The sequence below is a fragment of the Boleophthalmus pectinirostris genome, unplaced genomic scaffold (assembly GCF_026225935.1).
Source record: "Boleophthalmus pectinirostris isolate CB_2022bp ecotype Guang Dong unplaced genomic scaffold, ASM2622593v1 HiC_scaffold_5, whole genome shotgun sequence".
Classification (NCBI taxonomy): domain Eukaryota; kingdom Metazoa; phylum Chordata; class Actinopteri; order Gobiiformes; family Gobiidae; genus Boleophthalmus; species Boleophthalmus pectinirostris.
The window spans coordinates 21347236-21368000 of NW_026571404.1; the positions used below are offsets into that span (position 1 = coordinate 21347236).

At 38.9% G+C, this 20765-nt stretch overlaps 2 protein-coding genes across 2 annotated transcripts; one reads left to right on the forward strand and one right to left on the reverse strand.

The window, feature by feature from the left end:
- Positions 1-18182, forward strand: antxr1d (ANTXR cell adhesion molecule 1d). Its single transcript, XM_020921058.2, has 18 exons — positions 1-345; positions 3786-3857; positions 3942-4013; positions 4256-4337; positions 4466-4496; positions 4609-4682; positions 4757-4825; positions 4908-4988; positions 5052-5112; positions 7811-7909; positions 7996-8065; positions 10045-10123; positions 10394-10489; positions 10576-10614; positions 10940-11038; positions 11113-11277; positions 11371-11451; positions 17159-18182. The coding sequence occupies exons 1-18, from the start codon at positions 161-163 to the stop codon at positions 17483-17485; spliced, it is 1782 nt and encodes a 593-aa protein (XP_020776717.1). The 5' UTR covers positions 1-160; the 3' UTR covers positions 17486-18182.
- A 146-nt stretch (positions 18183-18328) lies between these two features.
- LOC129411637 (RRP12-like protein) lies at positions 18329-20759 on the reverse strand. Its single transcript, XM_055163063.1, has 12 exons — positions 20704-20759; positions 20515-20622; positions 20248-20405; positions 20082-20173; positions 19838-19993; positions 19582-19751; positions 19389-19499; positions 19271-19314; positions 19119-19197; positions 18977-19038; positions 18807-18889; positions 18329-18718 (listed from the first exon to the last, which is right to left on the reverse strand). Exons 2-12 carry the CDS (start codon positions 20615-20617, stop codon positions 18616-18618), a joined length of 1161 nt encoding a protein of 386 aa, XP_055019038.1. The 5' UTR covers positions 20618-20622; positions 20704-20759; the 3' UTR covers positions 18329-18615.
- Positions 20760-20765: the final 6 nt, after the last annotated feature.

Below are 20765 nucleotides of genomic sequence, written 5' to 3' on the forward strand. Positions count from 1 at the left end.
TACTCCACTGAAAGCGCAGGGAAGATTTGAGGAGCCGGCATAGCTCGGAACAACAACAGACAACTTCAAGCATTTGCTCTTTTCAAAACACTTATAAACTAATCAACACTGACGTAAAGTTGTGTTGGAAGGCAAATTAAGGCAAAATGTGAGGATTTTAATGCTGTCACGGCGGTGGAGAAGTAAGCAGAAACCGGGAAAGATGGCGAGGAGGCAGAGTGGCGTGTTGCTCGCTGTAGCTGCGCTCGGACTTCTCATTGTTGAGAGCGCAGTGAATGGAGAGCTTCAACAGGAGGAGGAGAGGTCCTGTCAAGGCGCTTTCGACCTCTACTTTGTTCTGGACAAGTGAGTGTCCCGTTTTATTTATGGCGTTGTTCATTTCTAGCCGTTGCGCATTGCCATGCAACCACCCAGTTGTTTGGAGACACGAAGCGCATCAGTCATATATCAGTTCTTCGGCTATTGGGAAACTATAACCAAACTGTGCGTGGTTATGCAATCTGACCTAAAGCATTCACCTGTTTATGTTTTACTAAATACTTAAAATCACTTGAAAATAAAGGACTGTTATGGTTGGTTTAGGTTCATCCAAGTAAGCACTCATGCATTCAGAACTGATTATCTTAAAGAAAACCCTTTGTATCTTTTCATAATGTATTGTTGCAGAGATGTTAACTGTAAATAATATTGAATTTTCCTTCAGTCCGCTATTCTGTATCTGGTGAGACAAACAGGCATTCGGGATGTGGGCAGGGCGTGCAGATGGATAGGATTTCAGGCTGATGACGCTTGCGGACACAGCTGCCCACAGCAGCTCAGAGCACCTCAGACAGTGAGCTCACCGCATCCTGCAGAACACTGAGTCAGTCCAGGCCTACTGAGTTAACATATCAATATTCATACTTATACATACTGTGTTGGCTAACCCCGTATTAACTAAGGTAGCTCTGACCAAGTCTAGCTCAACATCTGGAGATGGTCCCCAGAGCTGTACTGTGGCTCCCCACTCACAGGTTGCCTCGGTGGCACTGAAGGACGAGTTTCATAGAGTAAAACTTTCCATTACAGAGACACACTTAAAAACATGTAGTCTTTTTATATAATAATCTTGTGCCACTCTTGGCTGTCTCTTGGTTGTCTGAACATTCCTAAGCTGTCCTTGTAGATAGGTGTATTGCTATTCAACACAGAACATGGCAGCCCCATACAGTGTTCATGCTGACTTGTACAATATAATGAAATTTTTTGTCATATCTAGCACTCTGCATGAAAGGCACTTGCATTTGGACACTAAACCTGTCAAAACATGCCGAGTGGGAGTTTTCCATTCAACTCCAAACTTGACTTTTAAAGTGATTAAAAACAGTATGTAAGCAAAGGGGTGGAAACTTTAAAAATAAATTCATGGAGATTATATGGCATCTTCCATCTCATACTTTTATTCAATTACATATCAAAATACTGTGAAAAACATTCTTATGTGAACAAGGTCGTCTCTACACTGCTCTGACCTGTACCTTGCGCACCTAATGCGTGATCTGCTAGTTTTAATGGAGTTAGATAACTTAAATGCCATACTGTGGACTACTCCAGGCAAACCACTTTTTCAAAACTAGTAAGTGTTAATTTACTGATATTCCTATAAGGGTCTTTGTTATTCTAGTATAAAATTTTTGTGTTTTTCTGGAGACTGGCTGCACATGGCCCCTGTTTGTATGAATGGACCTGCTGCGTAACAGGCCTTCAGGAAGCCTCTGCTCTTTCTCCTCACGTCAGCACACATCACTGGTTTTATTCACCTCCTAAATGCCATGCACTGTCTATGACCACAATCAAGTGCACTTTAAAAGGTCCTATATTACACAAAATTGACTCTTGTGAGCTTTAAGCCATGTTATAATGTTATTATTACCTCCTCAAAAACATACCCGGGGTTGTGTTTTGTTTCATACATGTTTGAGTAACTCTTCATTATTCGTCTGTCTACATCTCCAAATTTCAAATTGCTCTGTTCCACCTTGTGATGTCATGAAGCAGTAGTTTTTTAAGTTAAGGGCTACCTTTACATGATTCTAGTGAAGGTGTATGGGGTTTAAAAAGTAAAAAAAAAAAAAAAAAAACTGTGGGCAGTGGACTATATTACCATATGACATCACAAGGTGGGACAGAGTGATTTCTGTGTGAGAGAAATCCTCAGTCAAAATATGCAGGTTTGTGTGTTAAGCATGCATGAACAAACCAAAACACTACTCAAAGCATATTTTTAATGAGGAAATAACATTATAACAGAGCCCTTTAATGTGATTTATCTCATCACTATAGATTCCCAGTTATGTCTTGCCTGTCTGTGTTCAGATATTAGATATGTAAAAATGTACTACCTCAAATTAAACTAGAGCAACTCAGTCTCATGCATTCCTCTTCCATGTCTGACACCACTCTAAATACCAGGCTGCATTCTTCTCCTCTATTTGGTGTCCCACAAAAAGAGGTGTAATGTTAAAGGAGTGAATAGACACAGTATTTTCTCTTAGCATAGTGTTTGGGAATGTTTCAATATTAGACCATCACAGTGTTGGTACATCACAATGTCCATAGATCTGTATTCTACATTGTATTTGTCTGCCTGTATGCAGTGGAAATCGCCATGACTAATGTTTTATTTTTGTGTGCATTTTATTTCTTTGGTTACCATAGTTTCATGGTGATTTGGCAGATTTTTCTGTGATTGGAGTCTGCAATGTTTGTGACAACAATACTGTTCAGTTGAGGGCTGATTGCTAGCAACAGCTCCATTGTTTTATTTCTTGTGCACTTATTGAAAATGAAAATACAGAAAATCAGAATGTCTTCTATTGTAATTCCACAGATGCTGACAAATTATATAACATTAATAAAGCACACAAGAAAAAAACATGATTTATTTATATTAAATGCATGCTTTAGAGATGCTAAATTACTACTCTATAATAAATAATTTATAAACATAAGTGCTGCAAATGTTTACAGTAATTGAGTGGATTGAATTGGGTTTTTAGTTTGTAATTCTGCCTGTTTAAGTAGAGCAGTGGGGCAGGAAGCAGATTTCCACTCACTACTGGTCAAAAGAGCATTACTGCACTGATGAATGTGAGTGCTTTTCTCCTTTTACGACTTTGCTTTAGTTTGGGTAAGGGTAACTGGGCCGTTTGATGTGTCCTTCAATAGACCCTCACACTGACAATGCCCTCATCTTTGGGTCACTCCTGTGCCCCTCTGTTGTCTGTGCTGCCGTCTTTTCACTGCTCGAACCCCCAACCTGTTGTTAGACTGGCTGCCCTCCTTGGGACATCTGTTGGTCCTCATGGTCTCACATAAGGCAAAGGGACACGGTAAAACATGGCACAGCTGCCTGCTACTCTGTCCCTGCTAGAGGCACAGGCCTACATCTGTCACTGTCTGACTCTAACCCCCTGGCCTGCCACCAATTAGCCACCATTAGCTTTCCCCAGGGATAGGTCTTCATTTGGACACTCATACTCAGCAGCTTAATTGTCAGACCTCAATTTGACAGGTGACTGGCTGGTGTGTGGGAATGATGCTGCATTTATATAATTGTACTGTGGCTACAATACAGGCATGCACTATGATTTTTAATTACTATATCAACAGTAAATAATAGCCCTGTCACAATAACACATTTGGAAGCACAATATATTGCTACAAAGATATTGAATTACAGTAAGTTTAGTTACAGATAGCAGATATATAAATACATTCAACTAACTGATTTTGTTACATTGCAGATCGGGCAGTGTGAAACATCACTGGACAGAGATTTATTCTTTTGTTGAGCAACTTGCAGAAAAGTTTATCAGGTAAGCACTTGACTTGAATTGAGTGCACTGAGTTGGTGGTCGATCTCTGTATTTCTTTGGTCTGAATATTATTTGTGTTTGCAGTCCCATGCTCAGGATGTCTTTCATTGTCTTCTCCACTCAAGGAAGGGTCATCATGAAGCTCACAGAGAACAGGTGCTAAAACACCTATTATGTACATTGCTTTATTTAATTTGATTATATATTTATTTCAGTCACAGATATATTTTCACATTAATTCACAGACAGTCATATTTAACATACACAGACAGAAAAGGTGTAGGCTGAAGCTTAAGCTTATTATGCCTACCCTTTATAAATGTACAAACCAGATGCACATTGTATATGCTGAATTAGCTGCCCTGTGTTATTGATCTAGTTATTTGTTTTGCTTTTAGGGAAGCTATCACTGGAGGCTTAATGGCTCTGAAGAAAGTGGTCCCTGGTGGAGACACATACATGAACCTCGGACTGGAGATGGTAAAGCTTTTTATACTCACTGTCATATTTATTTATTTTTATTTTTATAGGAAGGAATTTATGTTTTGTCTGACTCATTTAAATGTATGTGTCACTGTACTGTGTATTGATTATATTCAATTTTACAGGCTAATGCACAAATTCATCAAGAAAAGCAAGGTACTCTTCTGTAGTCTGTTTGTAGTCATAGTTCTGTAGTCATCTGTAATTTAAAAAACAGCAAATTATCAGAAACCCAGAAACATTTGTTAGAATGATTTTGTATTCACAGGAACGGCCAGTGTAATAATTGCTCTGACAGATGGAGAGTTGAACGAGTGGCAGTTTGATACTGCACAGAGAGAGGTAAAAAAGAAAGTATTAAATTTTTATCTTTAGGAACAAAAATAGACTTTACAGAGATGTTTTTGTATTTGTAGGCTCAGAGGGCCAGAAAAATGGGAGCCATAGTTTACTGTGTTGGTGTGAAAGACTTCAACCAGACCCAGGTAAGATACTTACGTACTTTCAAAGTTTTTTTTGGTTTGTTTTTTTTGGAGGGGGAAAGTTAAGATGTTTATATGTTTGCAGCTTGCAACTATAGCAGATACCATGGAACATGTGTTTCCTGTGTGGGGGGGCTTCCAGGCCCTCAGGGGAATCATAGACTCGGTATGAAGTTTTATGACTTCTGTCAAAATAAAACAATTTCTAAGACTTTTATCTTCTTTCCAGATCATAAAGAAGTCCTGTATTGAAATTCTAGCTGCAGATCCATCCAGCGTGTGTGCAGGAGGTAAGAGTCCCCCTCTAATCCAAAAAGGGGCTTCTCCAGTGTGCGATTGTGTCAGATGACAGTCATCTAGAGCCTCTGGACTGTAGTAATTGCATGGACGCTTATGAGCGCACAGTGACACAGACCGTATTGTCATTCACGGCCGGGGGAAATTAGCATAGCCGCTGTAGCTCAGCATGTGGGCAACAAAATAAAGGAGGTGAAGGGGACAGGAGGAGGGGTGGTCAGAAAAATTTGCAATGAATCTTTAAGCGTGACTGCCCCTCTGGCCTAGTTTGCCACATCCTATATGCTAAACAGCCTTGTGGATGTATCACCCTATAACCTCTGCTCCAGTGTGCCAGTGTGTACTGTTGTGCTTTTGGACATCAATTTATTAGAGTGGGAAATGTGGTACGAGCGACCAGACTCTGCAGCAGGGTCTTTATCTGCAGACTCCAGGATGAATGAGCTTTGACATGACCTTATTAAGACTCACTTAAAAGAGTGCATTTGTGCTGCCCAGACAACCACTAGAGATCAGCATCCATTATGAAATACAGGGAAAAAACAAAACAGTGTGCTGAGAAGACCATGAAGCACACATAAAAAAGAAATATTAGTGTTGTGAAACACCAAACGCTAGTGAGTCTGACGACATGTGCCCACTGCCCCCCACAGCTTAATTTATTATTCGATTGATGAGTAGTGTAATGGTCAGTGAACTAAGAGACGCAGGAGACTTGTTTCTGGCCTAATTAATAAAGGGCAACAGTTTGTGTGTTATTTTAAAAGTGCCTGTTTAATCAGAAACACAAAAAAGGGTTTTTAACTGGTTGAAAATAAATGCAGGGTGAAAGACCTGTCCAGTGTAGTCTTCTTTGCTGCACTTGAATTTAATGCAGATATTAGGAAGCATCTCCTCTGATCTGTGCACTGAAGTATTCATACAAAATGACATTGCACATAGGTATTGTGACAGTGTGTTTCTGTCTCCTCTACATTTCCTTGTTTTGACCATATCTTCTGTGCATATGTGTATGACGGGCACATATAAGCCCCTTACACTGATGTGAAGTGACCGGTCCGGGCTGCCGCAAACAGGCCATCAGACTGGACAGTGAGCATTAGGCCACACTATCGGAGCTGACAGCACACACACACAATAGGTTCCCATGCTTTTAGGGGACATTACTTTGGCTAAGTATAATATTACTTCCTTAACCTTAACCTAAACCCTAACCTTTACTTATTTTAACTTGCATTTTGACTTTTAATCATGTTGTTGATAATAAAGAATTTATTGAGGCAGGCGCCCATGATGTGAGTGTGTGTGTATACAGATTTTAGTCCCCACAATGTGATAAATACCCTCTAAATATACACTCATGCACACACAAACACACACACACACTCATGCAGCGGCGCTTTAGATGTGACATGACAGCGAAGATTGCTGCTTTCATTAACGTCTAACCCTGTCCTCCATGCTGTCCCTGTTTCCCTGGCCCCTCCCTGTCCTTCAGTGTCTCACTGCACTAACATGATTGAAGAGCCAAGGTTCGGACATATTCCAATTTCTCACACAAGCACGCTGCCCTCTACATGTTTAATGTCACACATTTATACAGGCAGAGACCTTGTCAAACGTTCAGGTGTAGATGCAAATGGACATGTGGCAGAGGCCTGTACCAGCAGCATGTGACAGTACTGACCTTTTAGCCCATCAAACCGTGTGTGTGTCAGGGAGAGTGGACAGCCTGAGAACTCTTCACTTATGTGACATATAAATAACAATGAAATATTATAACTGAGCAGCATCAACTAGTTGTAATCAGTGCTATACAAGCAAGTTTTTGTCTCCTCTGACCTTTAGATATAAATAATGCCCGCCCTGATGCTTTTATCCAGTGATCTTCACGCTGCAGCCAAAATGTTAAAGGTGTCTCAAGCTAGATGAAGCCTCTCACTCAGTGTATAAATACAAGGACATGAGGTATTAAAACATGCTGTTGTAGAGGGACCCACTGACAAGTCTTTTTTATAACAATATCTTGAGGTTTCATGCCTCTGGGTGTTGGGCCACATACTGATGGCTAATAAACCTCTACTGATGGTTAATAAAACTCTCAGGATATTACAATTTATTCTGCAACATGCAACTAAATTGCAATGTTATTTTCAGTTACATCTGAAAAGACAAACAGTTCACACGGCCTATAAATCAGAACAACTTTGAGAGTGCAGTTCTACTGTAGTCTGCCCTGCGGCCATGTTTTTAAGCAATAGTGTTTTCTGCTCTCTAGCATATGCTGCTGAGCATCCACACAGACACAGGGACATATGCTGGCAAGTCTCTTTCAGGAGCTTTAACAGTGCCCCAGGGAAGCTAAAGGTCAACACTGCACACAAACACATGCACAGGCCTCCTGGCTGCAGCACAGAATAGCAGCACTTTAGCACTAGCACCATTGGAGCATATTATGGCCTTTCCACACACGCAGCCAATGCACACTGATATAAACAAGCAGCAATGAAGCATGCGGTGTTTTCACTGTTTAGACTTCGACTTTAAACCGATATCTGCCCTCTTTTAGACCAGAAGAATTTATGTCGTTTCAGTGGAGACAGCATTTCCAAACACTGTCATGTACAGACAAGATTTGTAAGATTAAGATTTAAATTGAAAATAATTCCCTGCTCTTTGGACCTGTTTCAGTGAATTTCCAGGTTGTGGTGCGAGGAAATGGGTTTCTCCATGCCAGAAACATTAACCAAGTCCTCTGCAGTTTTAAACTTAATGAGACACATACAGTGGGTATGTCTGATTAAAAGTCCTGAAATCACTGGCATATATACATTTGAGAAAAAAAACTTTATTTATGAGAATTTGTCTTGCCACAGATGAAAGACCAGCTGAAATAGAAGACACATTCCTTCTTTGTCCTGCTCCTGTGGTAGAGGAGGTTGGCAAGTAAGTAGATTGACTATCCTTGTGACATGAAGCATTTTCATTAGACATTTGGACACATGTGTTTAGCCCTGATTTATTTCTCTTTGTGTCTAATTGTCATATCATCCATAGTTTGGTAGGCTCCAAAGTCAGCTGCCCTTCAACAAATTAGTGTCAAAGTCATTGAGTCTGTGATCAATCAGAGTTTGTCACTGCTAACGAAGGCAGACACCAATCACACAGGGACAACAGCAGCAGAGCCCAGAAACACAACTTAATGAGAACCTCCTGGAGAGGACCTTTGCACATCACTGAATGTGGCTCCTCATAGACAGACTGTTGTGATTCCTGTTAAAAATAAAAGACCGTTTTCAGCAGACATTGGGCTTCTTTGGATGACCTTCTTCATTCTTGCTCAGACCCCAGACTGCCTAGAGCGCAGTGCATAAATATACACTGGGAGCCCCGAGCTCAGGACACCTCCTAGACATTGTCTGTCTTGTTGCTGTCACTCAGATTTGTGCTCTAATTTGATCATATCATGTCTATAAGCAATGTTTACAAAGCAACCAAGAAATACACACAGGGTGACTAAGTAAAAATAATTATTAATATAAACAATTGGAAGATATGGTTTAATAATAAACATAACAAAATGTATATTATTTATAGACATGATATTGAGATGATATTCTGTCTTGTTTTTCCAAGCTATTTAAAAAGATGTGATGTCAGAGCAGCAAAACATAATAAGAAAAACATGCATAATTAAATAGAATTAATTTGAATTATAAAGCTTGTGTATTTAAGAAAAAAAAACACACACATTTATTTCTACCAGAAATAAAACCACCTAAATATGCATGACATTGTCATCACTTTTTCTTTGAACGCCTCACAGAGTGATTTTTGGCCTGACTCTCAGCATCACCAGAACTCTTTCTCTTCATATATGTTTTTCTCAGGCTTTGTCTCATACAATGAAGTCATTGATGCTGTCATCGGCCAAATGTATTTTGACTGGGAACCTCCCGGATGCTGATTTTCCTTCCTGTTCACATGCACACAGGGCACAGACTTATGCAGGGAGCAGACTGTTGATTGATATGGGTTGATATCTGAAGCTGCCTGAAATGTGGGTTGTCTATATTGTGGTGGAGAGGGGATAAATTATCGGAGGGGATAAAAACACCTGCATGTCTTTGTGTATGTCAACACATGTTATAAACCAAGCCAGTGTCAGCACTGAGGAAATGAGGGGAAACATTGAGGGCTGGTCTGGGGGGGTCTCAGGGGGTCTTAAGGGGCGGGATGCTCTGATGAGATGTAAAACAGGAAGACCTCCTCACCATCCCCCCTTGTCACCCCAACTCAGACCTAAATACTCAAGTGAAAGCCCCCCTGTCCTTGCCCTCCCACCCCAAACCAAAATAGGAAAGCAGTTGTTTCCAAGTCAAAATGTACATGCCTGGTCCATGTATAATTAGACAGACAACATAAGAAATAGTGAATGACTGTAAGAAGTATGTGTCTTTTTTATTTTGTGTTCTAAACTAATGAAAACAGATACTAGGGGTTAAAATAGCCATGCCCTCCTCTAAATTTAAGACTTTATTTTATCTCTGTTTCTTCTGCTCTTGGATAAATTAAGGTACTTGTGTTTATTTATTATCTGTTTTGTTTTGTTTTTTGTCTCATATGTCTGGGGGGATTAGATCCAAAAATGAAGAAATTCCTCTTGTGGGTGTGGAACGACTTGACCTGTTAATGCTCTGGTTCATAGTCAGCATATTTTTGTTCATGCAAAGGTTACAGCAGTTAGCTATATCTACTTCATTACTGGTGCAAGTCCCTGCATGTTATAATAGTGTAGAGTACAGGGCTGGCAATTTCATCTACATCAGACCAAACCTAGTATACTATTATTTGGGTTCAAACCAGGACAAGACCATGTCCAGTCCATAACCAGTTGTTATTACATAATTATGTGTGTTTTTCAGGGTTATTTACTTACAGGTGAGCATGAATGAAGGCCTCACCTACATCACCAGCTCTGTACATATCACTACCACAGAATGTGTAAGTGGACATCTCTACATTTATACTACCATAAATACTAGTATTCTGAGCGGTGTGTAATGGCATGCTACTTTTCAAAATAAACTTTTCTTTCTATCTTGTTTGTTTTCTTTTGTCTTCCTGCTTTGTTCTTCCTCTCGTAGCTCTCCTCTGTTGTGTCTCTCATCAGAGGAGGCTGTGAGTACTTTCACTTTGCGTTAACCCTATCAAAATCAATTGCCACTACTAGCTGGTTTGCTCCATGTTTAAACATATTTGTATTATTCTTAGTTTGATGGGACAATTGTGCTGATCTCTCTCCTGGTGGTGTTTTTGCTGTTGGCACTGCTGCTGATGTGGTGGTTCTGGCCTCTATGTTGCACTGTGGTGAGTTGTAATGCTGAGATGCAACTGTTTTATCTACATCATTATCAACATAATTTTGCTCATGAAGTTGTTTTTTAAACCCTCAGGTCATCAAAGAACCTCCGCCTCCACCTCCCCCAGAACCAGTCAGATATTCTTCTTCTGTTATTACCTTTTCATAATGCACAATTTAGCACACCCTTGTATATTTCTTTCATTCTTTCACTTTTGTTCAATTGTCCCACAAAAATGTTGCCAATCACAACAAAGACTTTTCAAATGTAGTAATGTCTTATTAATAAAATCCTCTCAGAAACTCTCAGTAAACATACACCTTTTGCTAAATCATGGGTTAGTTAATTTAGTCTAATAATTATGTATAAAATTCAATGGGTGTATAAACCTTTTCACATAACTCTACACAATGCATTATGTAGACAATAAATGTAACTTCCAGTTTTCTTAAAAAAGGAATCAGATGAGGACGATGGAATGCCTAAGAAGAAGTGGCCCACAGTGGATGCATCCTATTACGGAGGAAGAGGCGTAGGAGGGATAAAGCGGATGGAGGTAATTACAAAACATAAAGAGTTGTACTAGACCCATTGTGATTTGTAAGTTGTTTATATTTTATTATTTACAAGGTGCGGTGGGGTGAGAAGGGGTCCACAGAAGAAGGCGCCAAACTGGACAAACCCAAAAATGCTGTAGTAAAGATGCCAGAGCAAGAATTTGAACCATATGAGCCTAAACCAAGGAAGCCCTCCCGCCCTCCTCCACAGCAGAGGAGATGGTACACACCCATTAAGGTGTGTCTCTTAAAAATAATAAAGACGTAATATAAAGAAAATGTGAAGTGTCCTCAAGAATTACCATATATATTTCTGTCTCTTTCTCTCCAGGGGAAGTTGGATGCTCTTTTAGCTCTGTTCAGAAGAGGATATGACCAAGTTTCACTGATGAGACCCCTGCCTGGAGATGAGGTGAGGCTGCATACACACATTACATGTTTATTTCTACGTCAGTCAAACTTTATTCATAAATTTACAAACATAAGTTTACAACAAGGTGACCAAAGTGCTTTACATTAAAAATATCAAATATAAAAATGTGCACAAACATTAATCAATTAAATGAAACAAGTTGTGCACTGCATTACTGAGTGTTAAAAGCCAGTCTGAATCATAGACTGTATAAAAGAAGTGGACTAAGCGAGTGTGACATCACTCACAGCGTTCAGCGCCGCTCAAATGAGGCTCATGATGCAAACGGGTGAATCTGGAGCCAGACTCTGTGTTTTGAATAGGATTTTTTTGAGGGACAAAATAGCAAAAAAAAAAAAAAAAATCAGGATAATGTAGAGCGGGTTAATCCAAACATTTTAAGACCAAAATGACGAGGCTCACTGCTACAGTTACAGAGAAAGGAGGCAACAAAATCCTAATGTAAGTCAATTGGAGCAAGGGTCAAAAGGAGCCGAAAGAGCCTCCTGGCTCGCTTCCTATTTGGCACGCGATGGGTAGCGTGCTAACTATGTCCGCTCATATACTGTGTATGGTCTATGGTCTGAATAGATCCGTTTTGATATATACAACATAAAAACTTTTTGTCATTTCCAAGCCTGGAAAAATGATGTAGATTACAGCCTGTTACACTTTAAATCACAAAAATTACTTTTTGTTGTTGCTGTGCAAATGGCTACCGAAGAAAGCCAACTAGATTAAGACCAGTTACCAAAAATGTCTCATGGTAGATCATTAAATGTGAGCTATGTATCTCCACACTGATTTCTCAAACAGTCACACTACACAGATTAAGTGAATAAGAGACAGCTGTGACTGCATCAAGACCTCCTTTGTGCACATACATAGTGAACTGTACTTTGTTAGACCAGGCCAAAAATGAATAGCATGCTGTAATTGTAAATAATGCACATTAACATTAACAAATGTACAGTTTTGATCCCAAATATAAAATTAAAGGTCTGTCATGTCAGAAGAATTTGTTATTATTAAGGCTGCACAGTATATTACAATCAAATCAAAATCGCTATTTGAGTTGCTGCAAAGGCTGCAGTTACTTAGATAATAAAATGGTCTCTGCAAAGAAAATTTACATAAAAATCTTATACATGTAGCATCCCTACAAACATGAAATGCTTGGGTTTACTGGAGTTGTTTATAATGTGCTCTCTGAACAGAATCCTACTATTTAAACTCATATCGCAAATCTAACCACTATCACAGAACTTCGAAGTCACAATTACAATTACATTTTTTTCAAAATTTGTGAAGCTCTAGTTATTAATGTGCAGAACTTTTTCTAGAGGCATATGTGTTGCTCTTGATACAAAAAAGCAATTGCAATTTAATTTGAATTTGGAGCTCCACTGAACAGTATTATATGTTACTTGGTCATTTCATTCCAGCTTTCTTGAATTTTGGTATGAAATAACAACAAGAACAACAAGATAGCCATAGTAGTTACCCTTGATCCTGTTCGTCATGTCCCCAAAATCACACACATGTTTTTGTCACTGCTTTGGTTGCCATAGTGAAGCATCTGGCCCAGTGTCAATGTCGCCTTTCATGACTCAGGCCGTATCTCGACCCATTTGTTCACTTTAAGACACAAGTCGTCTGTAGAGCATAACACTATGAGCATTTACTGTATTTGGAGTCTATAAAAGTTACTGTTTCATTCATTATTTCCATCTTGGCATCGTTTCTGGACTGGACAATTCATCTTTCTTAGTACAGAAGTTTCTAGGGCTTTTGTCTGTCTTTTTTGCATGGCCGCTGTCCTTAACTCTATGCAACAATGACCCACAGAAATAGCTTCACGCGCCATTAATCGAGAAAAATAAAATGCCATTGCACACATGAAAAGATACAAGGAGAAAAAAACTTGCAAAGAGATGTCAGGAGGTCAAATACACCACAAAAGACATACAAGCCTCTAAATTGTAATAACTACACACAATTACTGAATTGTTGGATTGTTTAAACATCAAGCATCTCAAACACCCACATTCAAAACAGATTTAACAAACATAAACTTTTGGCTTTTTCTTGCAGACAGTCTGCTTCCAAGCATGTTGCCGTTATGGTAGTATGTTAGCATATTCTTTTAGGATACGCCCCATATTTGGATAAATGCTGGGATCTCACACAACTAAAAATTCTCAATTTAGCCTTAGGACCTACACTCAAGGGACACTATTGTTTTTAATCAGCTAAATATTGGTGATATTTTATTATTATTTTTTTTTTCCAAATTAAAATATGTTTGTTTGTAAAGTAGGGATGGGCGCTTATTTTTTCCCGAAGGCTATATTCAAATCCAGGCATGTGGCAGAAGTCTGGACCAATCACTAGTATAAAATATGCACATTTCTGTAAAATATAGGCTACTGTAAGCTATATACTATACATATCATGAACAATCAAACAATACTATATATATGCATTAGGATTTGCAAACCATAGCATGTTAAGTTTGCATTTTACATAGTGTCCCAAATATGTTTTGAGCATTTAATAATCGTGACTCAAAAAGCACATCTGTAAGTCACATGGAGTTGTTAAACATCAGCTGACGATTCATCCTTTATTATCATCACTCCTCTGGATCTACGACGTGTCATCATTGTGCTGCCAGTTACTGCTACTCCCTCTGTCCCTGTGTCTTACATTACATTCACTTACTGTGCTACTATGTGTCACTCTGACTGTGTCTGTCAGCTCTGCACAAACAGATGGGCCATGTAAAAGCCACGAGCCAAACTGTGACACAAGAGATTCCCTTCTTTTGTCTCTCAGCAGTGATACTAGCACAGAGAGGGAGACGCTTCTCAAAACCACTATAGACTAGAGCTGCTCCTCATCTGTGTAATTAGTCTGTCTGCACAAATCTCATAACTACCACTAACACCCTCAAAATGCACCATAATTTCATTTCCACGTACTTACAATTGACAGCAGCTTTCATACTAGTTATTATAACACTATATTTACATTTCAAGCAAAATAGATAAGTAAATAATTCTCATTTACACAGCTTAACTAGATTTTACATTATGTCAAATATTTTCTCTCAGAAGAGTATATAATGTATTTTTTTATTTCCTCAAATTGTGTTTTGTGTCCATTTTTGCCTCTCAAGACATAAACGCTTTGGCTATTTTTATAATGTCTGTCAGTTTGTATATTTTCTGCTGAGATAATCACAGCATGACCAAGGTGACCTCTGCCTGAGTCTCTGCATGTTGTTGTCTTGTATCCAGGGAGTTTAACTGTTGCCTCGGCTGTGTTATTCTCATGTGGATTACTGTAATGTCATGAAAGATAATATGCTGTGCTGTCATATCCAATGTGGCCATTTAACCGTCTTGCTCTTATATGAAACTCTGTTGAAAAGGTGTGCATACATTGTAACTTTAGATGTGTTTTTATTTTTGCTTGAGAAGGGTGAAGTCTTAAGGCAAAGACAACAAATTAGAGTGTGTGGTCAAAGGAGTGTAGCTTGGGGGTTTTTAAGGTTCTGTTTTTCTCTCAAAAGAATCCAGAGCTCGTAGTAAACCACTGCCAAAAAGTGAAGTCAGGGGAAAAATAATCTGATTTACATTAAAATGACACATGGGCTAACTGATGTCTAAAAAGTAATGTATGGCTGTATATATTTAAAATAATCAGATACACTTTTAATGTGCTTCAGAATAATAATTAAATACTATAAAACCATTATGTTTAGACATGAAACATTTAAACTGGTCTTGAATAATATTTGAGAAAAGTAAAAATGTTATGTTTTACATATACATACATAAGATTTAAAAAGGGTGACCAGATTATCAAAATAAAAAACTGGGACACTCTCGGTTTTTGGAGGTTAGCAATAATAAAATTGAGAGACGAGTGTGTAATTAAGGAAAATTGTTAGGCACTCAGCCATTTCATTTTTAACATATGAGTCAGTATAATCACATTTTCTTTGTGATTTGGTCATTTTTAGATATCCTTCTCTGCATTTTACTTAAATAAATGCCAGTTTATGCCTCTTTTTACTGTTCTGTTGGCAGGCATCAAATTTGTCAAAAATTGGGACACCTGGGACATTTCTTGTATAAAACTGGGACAATTCAGTGGTTTTGAATAAATCTGCTGGTTCAGGAGACATCAGGCTCAAAACTGGGACTGTCCCGGGTAAATAGGGATATCTGGTCACCCTATCTTTAACAGTAGGACAGTTTTGATTCATCAGGTGAATCACAATTAAAAATTTCTCTGGTTTAAATTTGTGTTTTGCATTGCAGCCTCCCCCATACCTTCTTTTTTCCTCATTCCTGTCATTCACGTAGCTTCATTCAGGCCATATGTTCTGGTGGAGGCATGCTTACAGTCATCTCACACAAACACTCCCAGTATTCATGAGCTTGTCTTCTCATTGTGTCCATATGCTGTCTCTGGTGTTGTTCTGCTGCTCACAAACTGGCTCTTTTACTTCAAGATCGAAACAGGCGGCCCCTCCAACTGTGCATACCCCTAATCAATTACACCACTCTCATATACCCTCGCTAACAATAGACCCTCAGTCACAAAGCTAACTGCTGCGGAGGCCCTCCTTAATGACCCTGAGGTGACTTTAGGGCCTCTCTGTTTAATAAGGTGTTATAATCAGACCACCAAGGGCTCCAGCACAGGGGTCTATACCAGCTTCCATCCCACATTCTCTCAGAGCCAGTGTGTTGTGCCAGTGATGTTGTGGTGAGGATAGCCATCAATGAGAACAATAAGAGAAGATTCCTATTCTTCCCCACTTGTAAATTATGCTAAACGTCAAGGGGCCCTGTGTTAACCATTGTAATCCCATTGAAAAGTCCCCATGCAAAACATTCCTAGAAGCCACACAAGACATAAACCACTTTCTGTTCTGAGATGGAAAAAGGCCATACATGTGTTAGGACTACAGAAACACCCTCTTGAAGTCAGAGGAGGCCTTTGCTCCGATCACAGTGATTGTAGTGCAGGTGTGGAGGCAGATAGAGCCTGCTCTGTTTGTATAAAGAGGATGAAACACATACTGCCTCTGTCAGACACAGTGGGCAATGTTTCACACAACACACTTTTGCTGAGGGATCTGAGGCACTCATTGGTGCTGCACAGAGCATTTGGATACGAATACAACTGTACGAGGATCAGTGCAAATAGCCTTTACTCATTACAAACATGCTAGGGCTGTTTTTTTCTGTTTTAAAGGGCCCATATTACACTATTTTTGAAATGTTGCTTCTTCATCACAAACATACCTGGAGTTGCATTTTACTTTCATTTATACATGTTTAACACACATACCCTATAAATTTCACTCTGTTACACCATGTGATATCATGTGGTAATACATGGAGTGCTCCACTGTGTTTTAAAATTTTATATACCTTCAACAGAATCATTTGGGTGATTTTAGTCTTGGAATTGCCAATCTACTGAACTGAAGGTAAAAGGTAGCTGTTAACTTGGAAACTACCACTTAAGGACATCACAAGGTAGATGGGAATAACATTCTAATCAATTTTGTGTAATGGACCTTTAAACATTGAATAGACTATGATTTTGGTTTGTATAATTCCAAACTGCTGATCTCTGCTGAGGCATCCCTGGTTAATATCTTCATTCTTAATGTTTTTGACAGGGTCGCTGCATAAGTTTTCAGCGTGTGAAACACCCAGACCCCAGTTTGAACCACCGGATGCCCTCCAGTCCTTCTCCTCACTCTCTCACTTCGCCAGCTCCTTCCACAGAAGAGCGGCCTTTGGTCTCCAACTCAGTGCCTCGTACAAAGCCTCCATCCAGAGGTCCTCGCACCACTCCCCCCTCTCACACCACAGTCCCAGCTCGCTCCACCCCCCCATCCCGTGTGCCCCCTCCTGTATCCAGAGCCCCTCCAGGCCCACCTCCAGCACGAGTTCCTCCGGGACCCCCAGGACCACCACCATCCCGGCCCCCACCTCGACTCTGATCAGACGTGGAGCCTCAAACGTTTGAATGTGCTCCTTGCTTTGTTGCTGGACAGCAAATATCTATCCCTTGGCAGTTTTTAGGTGGAGTAGTATCTTCTTTGGAGGCATAATGAATTCACTTTAGTCACTTGAGGACTTATTTCCTGGCAAATGTCATGCGCTTTTTTTGTAACTTGGCATGTTTTTGTGGTTAAGCCGTTATGGGATGTGAATGCTCAGTTTTTGTTAAGTTTTAATTGAAAATTTAAGGCACTCATCTTTACCTGAGTCTGTGGTGGCTAAGCCACCAAGGGTTTTGTTGCTTGGATCTAATGGCATATTTTCAACCAATAATCAACTTTTTGTATCAAATTAATGTTTTATACAACTGCATCTTTCCTCTAATTGCAACTGCAGGGCAGTTATCTCCACAATTTATTTATTTCCAAGTTTGAAAACAAGTCCTCTACCATCAGTGGATTTTCATTTTCATTACTTGTGAATTGTGATAGTCTGGCATGTAAGGCAACACTGCATCAAATGTATAACTTACTAACACAGTAAAGTGAAAGACTGCACCATGATTGTATCTCTGTGGTATTAATGTTGTGTTTCCTGTTTTCATTTTTAGACTGAAATGGTCCTTTGCATCGTTTCTGTACTAACAGCTTTTTTTTTTAATAAAAGGTCTCTAATGCTTTACAGTGAACATGCTTTTTTTTTGGAGCCTCTAAATTTCAGTATAATGGTCTAAATAAAGATCGACTCATTTTGTACATTTTGAAATATATAAATCTTGTGTAATATATATGTACATTGCATTACTTCATAACATCCCAACACTTAATAAAGATCCAGAGGGCTGAGGTATCAATAAGGAAATTTAATTTAATGTGTTCATGTAACTATTAATCAATACACTTTTTTCGGCCAGAACTAGCATAATCTTAGGTAAAATAGTTACCATCAATTATTTTCAGTTAATAATATTAGGACATTTCTTGGATAAGTTTTCACCACGAAATACGGTGTTTCTTCTGTCACTGAATATCCCAGGCACATCTTCAGTTATTTGGTTTCACACCAAATACAATGAAATAATAGTCTTTTCAGAACAGGGCAAACCCAGATTCTGTTCACGTCATACTCCTCAGGCTTTCCGCTTTTTCTTCTGCATTTTCTTTCCGGATAGTGCCCCCTTCTGGGCTCCTCGCACCATACCCTTAAATTGGCCTTGAAGTTTAGCACGTTTCCTAAAATAAAAATATAACATGTATTTGTCCACATAATTGACTTAAATTTAAAAAATATTGTTTTGATATACCAAATTAGCTGTAATACCTGCGATTGAGCTGAGCCTTTTTGAGTGGGATATAAGCATAGGGATCAAGCTTTCCTTTCTGTTTTATGTCTCCTTTACCTTTCTGTAAAAAGCAAGATGCAAGTAAATTTGTATTTTATTTATTAATTTTTTTTGTAATTTATAGATACTATAAAATTTTATACTCTACCTTTGACTTGTACTCGGCACCAGTGTCTTTAGATAATGGTCTGTGAATACCAGAACCTCCAGCTGGGAAATAAAAACTTTGTTTTAAATCAATCTTTTCAAAGGCAAAAACTTGAGCCTTGGTTTTGTTATTTTTAATTTACCTTTATATTTTAAATCTGGCTCAATGTCCATTTCCTCGTCAAAGTCATCATCTTTAAACCTTTTTTGCTGTGCCTTTTTCTGAAACCAAGACACAGCAATTATGACAAGATAAAATGGTCAAACCCACAAACAAGCAGCTTGAGCTTCTTACACTTTTAACTCCCGCCTCTTCAAGAATATCATCCATTTCTCCATCTGAAACATGTATGAAGGAGACTTGATGAAAATAGTATAAAATCATCACATGCACTCTAAAAAAATAAACACACCTTTCTCTTTAACATTGTCCTCCTCTTCCTCTCTAATGATAAGGCGCCCATCTGAAGTCACCTTGAAGCCATGTTCTTTCTTGGTGCTCTTTTTCAGCTCTGGATTCGTGGCTACAACAATGGAAACAAGTATGAGACAAATACAGTAGCAGTGCAACAATGATTTTAAAGAGACATTGGTTGGTTTACTCACCTAGGACTCTCTGGGAAACCTTTGGATCCAGGAAGTTAAGTGGATCATCTTCCTCCCCTTCTTTGAGCCAGGCTTTAGCTTTAGGTTTGCCTGTTTTTTTCTGTGCTTTTTTAGGTTTTGCTTCATCCTCGGACATGTCACTGTCAGACTCTGCCAGGATGTCTTCAATACTAATAAAAAAAAAGTATTATTGTAATCTCTGCCTTGTTTTCCATTAAACAACATTCTGATTACTGAAAAAAATGCAGCCCTGTACCTTTCACCCTTGTTTTTAGTCGTTTCTTCTTCTTCATCAGAGTCGTCCTGCTGTTCTGCAGCCTGCTTTTTACGTTTATTGCGAGCTTCGGCTTTTCGGATATTAGCAAGAACTTTGTGGTGCTCTGTAGGCAGCATGCTCTTTACTAAATCAAACCTAAAAACAGCAGAAAAAAACAAATCTTGAACGCCACTGTCAAGAGTACTCTTCAAAAAGATAATACAAAAAAGACACAATCACTCACCCAAACTTTCTAATGAATCTGGTAAAAATGTTCTTTAGTTTGGTCCTAAAGTGCCTCCTTACATCATCTTTAATGTTCCCAATGCCCTCCATCTAACCATGTAATGCACACATGTTTAGCTATATCACAGAAAAGTAAACTTTGCAAAAAACAGAATGGTGCGTACCATGACAGTGACGTGGGAAGCTAATGTTTTGGGATCCATGACGAAGAGAATAACTTTTATGAAACCAAGAGCAGCTTTAACAATCTCTCTTGTTCGAGAAGTCAGCAGCAGACAGATGTTGTGCAGGAGCCCCTCCATAGTACAAACTTCAATGGCATCTGAACATATAAACAAATATACAAATATATTTAAGATTTTAAAAATCAAGTCAATTCAGTTACAAAATCAAACCTATTGAAATGTAGTTATTGTAGATTTTCTTATTACCTTTGTACTCAAAGACCAGTCGGGTCAATGCTAAAACTGTACAAGTGATCATAGTGACTGAGCCAGTGAGGCCAGCATAGACTAACACCAAGTACTGGTCCATGGCATCTGAAGTAAAAGCACAAGAACTGTTACTACTAAATCTTCTATCACAAAATGACTGCTTTTACAGAATATTTATTTCATTACCTTTTGGGTTGCCACAGAAACGCACAAATGCATTTCCTATCTCAACCAGAAGGTTATAGGCA